Source organism: Arachis duranensis, chromosome 10 (genome assembly GCF_000817695.3).
Source record: "Arachis duranensis cultivar V14167 chromosome 10, aradu.V14167.gnm2.J7QH, whole genome shotgun sequence".
NCBI classification, from domain to species: Eukaryota; Viridiplantae; Streptophyta; class Magnoliopsida; order Fabales; family Fabaceae; genus Arachis; species Arachis duranensis.
Window position 1 is genome coordinate 3,007,792 of NC_029781.3, and position 9,157 is coordinate 3,016,948.

The 9,157-nt window shown below is 34.6% G+C and overlaps 2 protein-coding genes across 2 annotated transcripts; both read right to left on the reverse strand.

Annotated features, from left to right (window-relative positions):
• Positions 1–1,236: 1,236 nt before the first annotated feature.
• Positions 1,237–3,094, reverse strand: LOC107468673 (stem-specific protein TSJT1). The gene is made up of 4 exons (XM_016088006.3): positions 2,479–3,094; positions 2,071–2,311; positions 1,775–1,895; positions 1,237–1,665 (listed from the first exon to the last, which is right to left on the reverse strand). Exons 1-4 carry the CDS (start codon positions 2,682–2,684, stop codon positions 1,466–1,468), a joined length of 768 nt encoding a protein of 255 aa, XP_015943492.1. The 5' UTR covers positions 2,685–3,094; the 3' UTR covers positions 1,237–1,465.
• Positions 3,095–3,614: 520 nt separating this feature from the next.
• On the reverse strand, positions 3,615–8,976 carry LOC107468638 (allantoinase). The gene is given in 15 exon segments (XM_016087960.3): positions 3,615–4,036; positions 4,172–4,270; positions 4,596–4,706; positions 5,119–5,229; positions 5,314–5,518; positions 5,614–5,643; positions 5,949–6,094; positions 6,355–6,414; positions 6,525–6,610; positions 6,685–6,721; positions 6,868–6,944; positions 7,350–7,423; positions 7,980–8,100; positions 8,309–8,411; positions 8,712–8,976. Coding segments are annotated over 15 exon segments (1,500 nt in total). The 5' UTR covers positions 8,823–8,976; the 3' UTR covers positions 3,615–3,907.
• Between the last annotated feature and the right edge of the window lie 181 nt (positions 8,977–9,157).

Below are 9,157 nucleotides of genomic sequence, written 5' to 3' on the forward strand. Positions count from 1 at the left end.
ACGTCAAGGACTTATTTGTCCTTCGAACTTTTTTCCCCTTCCAACGTGGCATCATAACAGACACCTGGACACCGTTTCAGCCACGTCAGCCAGTTCCGTTAGGTGTATGAGAGGCAAATAGACGGAAGGAATAAATTGTCCTCCGTTTGTTAAAGTCAGGGACTTTTTTGTATTTAAATTTTGTCAGGGATGTATTTGTCAAAAATTTGAAAAGTCAGGGATCTATTTGTCTTTTTCCCTTATATTTTCATAATTTATTCTAATTTATCACCAAACAAAATACAAGAACACAAAATTTTGTGTCTCTGCGTCTTATTCTGTCCTGTTCTTAGTGTCTTGTCCTGTTCTCGAAAACAAACGCAGCCTATATAGATGGCTTCTATGTGCCAAGAGTACCCTAACGGATCAATTACGTAATCAACGTCTGGCTACTCTTGCTATCTTCAGTGGTTACAATTGTCGTTTTATTCTTATATGAATGTCAGTGTCTATATCTTTTATGGGTACAAATAGTAATTTATTCTTAAAAAAAAATACATAGTCTTTTGTGAATCATAAACATAGAAGTGATAGAACATAGAAGAAACATGCACGTTTGTTACTCTTTACTCACAACATCAGCATGAAACTTAGTTGGCGTTGAGTGCATATCTCAAGTATCAATATCCCACACTTTGTACACTATTTATTAGTCCTCAAAAACCATCCAAGACTTTGATATATAAACACTTGACATCCCCCACCAACAATAGGAAAATCCCAACAACATTTCGGAAAATGGCCACGCCAAAATACTTAGGATATTTACTCATTTTGAGTATGGTATTATTATTCTGTGAAGCAAGCAGGGTCCCTCCAGCTCCAAAACGTTCTTCATATTATACCGATGCTAATCCTGAAGATGAACCTGATGATGATGTTACAGTGCCAAGTAATGGCATGGATGCTTCCAATAATATGATGGCTTGTACACCTGTTGATTGTATATCCCCAGATGGACAATGTGGTGTGGTATATGTCAAGCTGGTGCCTCAACCAAGCAACTCCACAGAGAACACCGTTCACCCCAATGGAAACAGTGCTATGGCCCCACCATTAGGTTAATGAAGTGAAACCATGCTTCAAAGTTCTTACTATATGAAATAAAAACTAAGTTCATACTGTAAAAGTATGTGTCTACTTTTTATATATTACCTCAATAATTGCTTAATCATATGTACAAGCAAGTACTGTGGGTTTCAATAACACTTATCAAGTTTATTCTATTAACCTCATTGTTGTTTGTAGACAGTCATAATTACACTTTACGCTTCATAAGTTTAAAAATGCACAAAAATAACACACCTTTATTAAAGTTTATAAAACTTAAGCATTAACAGAAACTAATGAAACTAATTAGTCCATGATGTAGAGGCATAATGTCTAATGTGTTAAAAGACTTTGGTTTGACAAGTGATCAAAGCTTTTACTCTCCCTTGATCATAGCAGTATCTGCCCAATTTGATGCACTTCCCCTGCGAGGAATGCTTGGAATCTTTGTGTAGAGATCCACCTGAAAATATACACCAAAGATATTTCCACTGTCATCTTCATGTGCTATTCCTCGAACCTTGTGAAGTGGATGATCAAAGTTTGTTAACCCACTTCCACTTATGAAAATGCACCCTGCATTATTCCAACTCAACAAGTAAATCAAACAAGAAAGTTTGCTAATTCTGTTATCAAATGAGAGTTAGACAAGAAAACTTGTTTGTAGAGATGAATTTGAACTAACCTTGAGGAAAATGTGAACAAGCTTTTCCACATCCTTCTCTAATGATTTGAAGATCATCAGAACAAACCAAGGAACCATCACTTGCCAATCCCCACTCCAGATTCACACCTCCATCTCGATCCTATAATATTAGCAACAATTACATCAGAAAACACAAAATCTAGTGGACATCTTAGAAGAACACACAAAACCTAGTAACAATGTTTCTCACTATATCTGTGACAGTCTCCAAATGCATGCATAGAATTAAAGCCAAAATGGACTCTATCACCATGAAACTTTTGTCGATAACTCACCCTTGCTACAAAAAGATTGTTAGTTCTGGCATCAAAGATGGTGAATGCGAACTTTCCATCAAGATCTTTAACAACTTGGTCAGGTGGGTAGGGAGCTCGGTCTCTTAAGGCCTTATAAGCTTCAACCACAATCATGGCTTCTGTTGCTTGTCTTTGGAGGCCATAGTGATGTCTAAGCTCAGCTATGTTTGCTAGTGCTCCCACAAATATGCAAAATATATCGTCTAAAACAACAATAGACCTCATAGCATCATCATCATGAAATCAAAACATGATGAGAATCAAGCTTCTGAAATTTAAACTTCTAGCCAGATGCATCTTTTACTATATAAAGCCATATCAGAATACATGTTTATACAGAAATCATACACATAACAAACTGAATGAAAAGCCTTGAATTGAATGTACCTGGGGTGCCTTGGAGTCTCGTGTTGATGGGACAAAGCCATGAAATTTCCATGAGGGAGGTTATAAACAGTAGAATCCGGCCACAAAGATTTAAACTTGTCCACAATTTCTTCTGGGGTCATCATTGGATCATTGTTGGAAGCCATTGCCGGAAGCCTCAGCTCCTCAGGTGGCTTTGCAGCTTCCCTTGCAAACACTGCCAACATCTCTTTCTTTTTCTTTTGTTCAGATCACAAATTTATTAGTACTACTAACTACTATTCAGTTGTGTTGTGAATTGTGATCACCCCTGAAGCTTTGTATAGGACATACATACATATATATAGATATACATAAAGAGCTAATTAATCAGGCTTGTAATTGCAAACTGCAGAGTTATGTGACATAGTAGTAGCATCCAAAAATTATTCCCTGTTAGCACATAGAAATAGACAAGTATGGTGGTAATTGATAATGTGTGTATGTGGCAGCATCATAAGACGGTTTTCAGATATGAGGATGATACGTGTGATAATACGCAACCTAAGTTAACAACTACAACGGTGTCACAGTGCACAGTTTTCTATACTATTCCCTTTCAGACTCTGCAGAGTTGAATCCAAATGGTGTTACTGTTGTTTTGGTTTTGGTTATGATTTTTCTTTTTAAAGGGGAATTATATGTTTAATATTGTAATCTGTATAATAATATATATATTTTTCATATCAAATAGAGTATGGACTACTATGTATGCAACTGATAAGAGTGTTCTGGGTCTTTCTTCCAATGTCTTATCCTCTTACTATTATTATGTAAGCAAAATTGGTTCACCTAATTGTAGTACTTGGACTTATTGTTGACCCTACCATTAAAAAATTTCAAAAAGTTTTCTTGAATAAATTAGTGGTGTTCTATGGCATTCTAGCACCTTATCATACAGTTTTAATTTTCAAACCTTTTTTTCTTTTGAAGAAACATCTAGATGGTTCAAGCTCCATTCATAAATCAAATTTATCCTTTTTATTTAATAATTCAAATTATATTCTTCCAATCAACGTTCAAGCTAGGGAAAACGTCTAGAATTGGAAGACAACTTTTTATTTCTCACAAGCTATTAACATTGACTACATAGTTATTTGATAAAATAATCAAAAGTATAACTCAACTTTACAAGTGCTATTGAATTATTATTACTAAAATTATGTGGAAGATTACAGAAAACTATACTTCGAAATGTTCTAACAAGAAAGGTTTTGAGAAATTTTGGTGTTCAAACATGCATACAGCAATAATGTAAACTACAACACTAATCTTAATCTATAGCTTGGAGAAGGAGAATGTCATCTCTTATTTATGACACAAGCCAAATAGCATAGCATCTTTGGAACCCCTCTATAGCATGGATTAGGATCATGCAGGATAAATTACATTAACCAAACTTTGAACCAATTCATTTGGCTAGAATTGGAACACCGCAAGCTGCAGAAGCATGCTTCCCCTCCTTAAATACAAGGTTTCCTCTAACAAAAGTGTCCAAAACTTTTCCGGATAACCGTGTTCCCATATAAGCAGAGAGGCTCTATATATCAAAGATTAAAGCACAAGGGAGTCACAAAAGCAGCATAGTTAGTATAACATATGTTATGTAAATATAAAACAAAAACAACAAAGTCTTATCCTATTAGGTGAAGTTGGCAAAAAAACTGTGACGTACAGGATGTTTAAGGAAAACGGGATAATTTTCGTTCACTTCAAACTCCACCTCTGGTTGCCACACTACAATGTCTGCATGGTATCCAACTGCAATGGCTCCCTAAAGCATCAATGGAACAAAAGTCAGATTTGAACTTGCATTTATTTGCATAGATACAGATTGGCTTGAGAACATCATATGCAAACAAAGGTTTTCCAGTAAGATGCCAAACAGAACTTCTCTCACTCACTTCAAGAGAATAGTTCTGATATTATTCCTATTAGAAATTAAAACTATACAATCAGAATGCTTTATTTATTTATTTTCCTTTGAAGTATAGATAGATCACAACTAGTTTTCTTTTACAGAGTATTTACCCCAAAACAAAAAACTATTAATTTTGCAATACCAAACTGAGCCCAGAAGGAAATTCCAATCACCTCACCTTTGATTCTATCCCTGCAAATGCTGCAGGTTTCTTGCTCCACAGTAACGATAATTGCTCCAGAGTCAATCCATATTTCTTTCCATATGACCATGTCACTGGAAGATCAAACTACAGGTATGCCAATATAAAATCATTCAGTCTATAGGCCAGTAGTATTAGTTACATATTCGCAACACATCAGCTTCAATGGAAAAAAGGAACTAATATATGACGTTCTGATTAAAATCTTGGCTAATTCCACCAAAATGGCCCTTAGGACTAGTAAAACTGTAAAAGATTTATGTTCATCCAGTAGTCATGAGTTACACCATTTGTTATTTCAATAAATAGGCATTCCTATATATTTATTCTTATTTACTATTGCCATGATTAAACAAAATGACAAAATGCCATCAAACTCCCCCAGATATTCTTTTTTTAATATTACCATTGTTAAACAATTGTGTGCATTCCTCTATCTGTTTGTAGACTTCTAACGTTTTATTGTATTGCAATGAGAACATATTTTAACTCATCTAACCTGCAAACCTGAAATGCCACCCCAAGCCCTCAAGAAGTCACCCTCCTCAAGAAGCTTGAGTTCTGGCACAGTAGGTGAATGATCAGAAGTCAAAAAATCAATGTGCCCTTCCTGAAATGAAGAATAAAACTTGTAAAACTGAAGTGTTTGAAGATGATTAAAGACAATACTTGGTACTGTGGTGTACAAGCATACCAGTACAGCCTCCCGCAGTTTCTCTCTGTTGTGTGCATCTCGAATGGGTGGGGAACACTTGAAACGAGTATCTCCATCCTGTATCTCTTCAGATGAAAAAGCTAAGTAATGGGAGCATGTCTCAACACTTATGCGGTCACCTCGACGTTTTGCTTCCTGTAAAATATAAATGCATGAATAGCACTCTCATGAAGGGAAAAGTTTGCTAAAGTTTTTGAAATAGGAAAAGCAGAGTAATGACAAAAAAATTCAAAAGAAGACAATATTTTAAATGCTAAAAAGGAACATATGATATAATACCTTAATCATATCTTAATAGCAGCCTGCTCCCTGGTCAAGCAAAAGAAGATGTTTGGATTTCATATCAGGAAAACATAATGGATGTTTGATACAAATTAGTTTTTCATAGAATATTCACATAATATCCTACGACGTAGGAATAATTTAACAGCCACTTCCCTTTATACAATGAGTATAGCTAATCATGTCATGGAAAACTCGGACAGGTTTAAGCTAGACTAACAAGTTCATGTTAATACAGAAAGAAAAAGCATAATATCATTTATCTTGACGGAGCCTATTAGTGCAATAGGATGGTTGTTACTCAAAGAACAAAGATATATATAATGTCTTACCATGAAGGGGGCCTAGTGTTGAGATAGGTCAAATAAACTCGAGGGTCTCTATTATCTTTGAGTTCCGAATGACTTTCGGAATCTAGTTGAATCTCAGCATGCACAATTAAAGGTCTTTTATATTTTGCCAACACAGTTAGTCCCTCCTTAAAAAGAAATAAATAAATAAATTGAACAATAAGAAATAAAAAATGTCTATTTTGTGTAAATAAGTAATATTTTGCCTAACTAGCAAGTGCTTTATGAATCAAAGTTAATGCAAGAATAGCACAGTATATCAAGCAAAACAAAAATCCCATGCCATATTAATACGATTTTTGAAATGACATGTAAGGAAATATGCAGAAGTACAAGGAACTGATGAAGAAAAAGAAAATCTGACTATCAATTCATAAGAGGAATTTACCTTGATGTGATCAATAGTAGTCATAGGAAAGTCATTAATTCCTGAAGGACACATAAAAGACTACAAACAAAAAAACAAAACAGGAGTCAGAGAGAAACACAACAGACTCTACCAATATGTCCTGAAGGGTTAATTAGTAATTCATGCTGCACAAGTTTTCAAAAGGTTACCTTTACACCAAGAACACCAGCACTTAAGAGGCCATCAAGAATACTGGTATTAAGTGCATTTTCAGGGACCAGGCCTCCCCAAAACCCTGTTGCAGATTAAAATTATATATATTCAGAAGCTCAATCAACTGTATGTGAAGGTAAAATTTGCTGATCATACCCGCATCAACATGGAGTTTCTTATTTGCAGCTTCAAGCTGCGTAAAAAAGTTAAAGATCATGTTAGCAAATGAAAATTTAATTCAGTTCTACAGTCAACCATAAGTGACCTGTCAATTTTCACTTTCAGGAAATTTAAAGAAAAAAGGAAAAAAAATATATGCATCTGATCAATCATTGATACCTTAAGTTCTAGCGTTTCCTTAGACACAGTTGTAGGGTGATTGTTTAGAGGCATGTCAACCACTGTTGTCACGCCACCTGATATAGCAGAGAGTCATAATAGATCCATATAATTCATATTAACCAAACTAAAAAAGTCATCCATATCAACAACAAAACAACAATCAGGATGACCATTATGACGGAACCACTACAACAATAAACCCTTCTCCCACTAGGCGAGAACGGCTAAAATGGAACCACAATGAAGAGCGGAGAAAGTTATCAGAGTCATTTGTCATCCACTAACATCTGCTGGGGACTGATACAGCATGATATGCATATGTACATACCAAGGTATTGTTTTTCTTTGCATTTAGCTTGCAATTAGATGTTCTTAAGCAGTTTTGGAAAGAAACGGATATTCTTCTAATATATCCAATCAAGTCCGAAGTTATTCAAATAGAAAATCTGTAGACCAAGAGAAGAAGAATATATGCATACCAGCAGCAGCAGCTCTAGTACCAGTAACAAATCCCTCCCATTCAGTTCTCCCAGGTTCATCAAGATGTACATGCCTGCCATGGCAAATAATTTATATGGTGAAAGAAAGAGAAAAGTTTCTTTCTATCAGGAAATCATTCCTCTTTTTCACTTTCAGTTCCTATGTATAATCTTCTTGTCAAATATGATAATCTTATCATGCCTCGTGTGCATAATCTAATTATTCACAATGAACTTTAATCAAAATGAACCCTTTGAGATACATGAGACAAGTCTCAAGCAAGCAAAATCTATTAAAACCCATTCCCCATGTCATTTTTAGCTAAATTTTTTTATCATGTTTTCAAAAGAAGCAACTGGAGAAGTGAGAATACATGGCAAGATATATAGCCTAACTCATTTGTGTTCCACAGACAGATCTACCGCTCTACATTGCAAATAACAAACTTCAATTTTCAATAGTCAGTCTGTGTACATTGGCCTGTTTTCAGGAACATTTCAATTTCCCGCATATCCAGGGTTGGTATCACTTTTCACTATTGACGATTGAGTTAAATAATTGAACATCATATATAGAACAGGGGTTTTAAAAAATACTAAACAACAGAGGAAGATGATTGCACATCTTACACATCGATCAAGCCGGGCATGACAACAGCCTCTCCATAATCAATAACCTCGTCTTGCCTAGAATTCCCCTGCTTACCATATCCTTCAACAACAGCTACAATCTTCCCTTCATTTATCTCCACTGTTTATTTTCACAACTAAAATCAATCAACACATGTATACAGTGATATCTAGATTTTTTTTTATTATACACGAGGATAATATGATGTTAAGAGATTTTTTTTATTATAGATTTGATCTTTTCAGACAACTTTACTTCACAGAAAAACCTTTACAACCCACAAGTTAAACTGAAAAGAAAGTGATGATAAAAAGAATAAAGAATAGACCTGAGCCAGAAATGAAGCCTTGTGGGGTCAGAATGCGCTTGCTGGATATCCAATAGTGTCGAAAGGGAAGAAGGCTGCACTCATTATCATTATCAACTGGTAACTGTCCCACAACAACAAACACACATCATTCAAACTGTTACAACATCCTCTTCCATTTTCAGACCTTCACACCATGACATTCAAAACTCAAAACATGAAACACATAAAACACTAATTTTCTACAAGTCCAATACTTCAAAAGTTCTTGCCAGAGTAGGTACTTTTTTCAAACATGTATGCTGCATAACTCCGAAGTAACAATTCAGTTAAAAGATTACTGATTCTGTTCAGAGACAATCATGAATCTTAAAATAAATAAATAAATAAGCAATTTTTAATAGAAATTGAGGGAATAGTGAACCTTTATAAGAGGAGAAAATTGAGCCTTGTAGGAATCCTGCAAGTAGAAGAATGTGACGAAGGCAACAAGCAGTGCAAAAAGGGGTAACACTCTCCACACAAAATTATCCATTTCTGATTCACACTCTTCACTTTTGATTATTCCTTCAAACTATATATAATACTCACATACCTACTTCACTAATCACTAATCACCATATAATTTTTGTTTCTAAGTCAAATGACATGAAATTAAGCAATGTTTTCAATTGATGAATTTGACCAGCTGGTTCAACTAAAATTGATGTAGTTTCGTCAACTTATATATATATATATCTTAGGGATGGAAATTTTGAAGGAGAATATTAGTAAAATTGGGTTAATCTATTGGCAAAATGTTCCCAAAATTGTTATCCATAAAACTGAATAATTTGAAAATACAATAAAAAATAATAAATATTATATTTT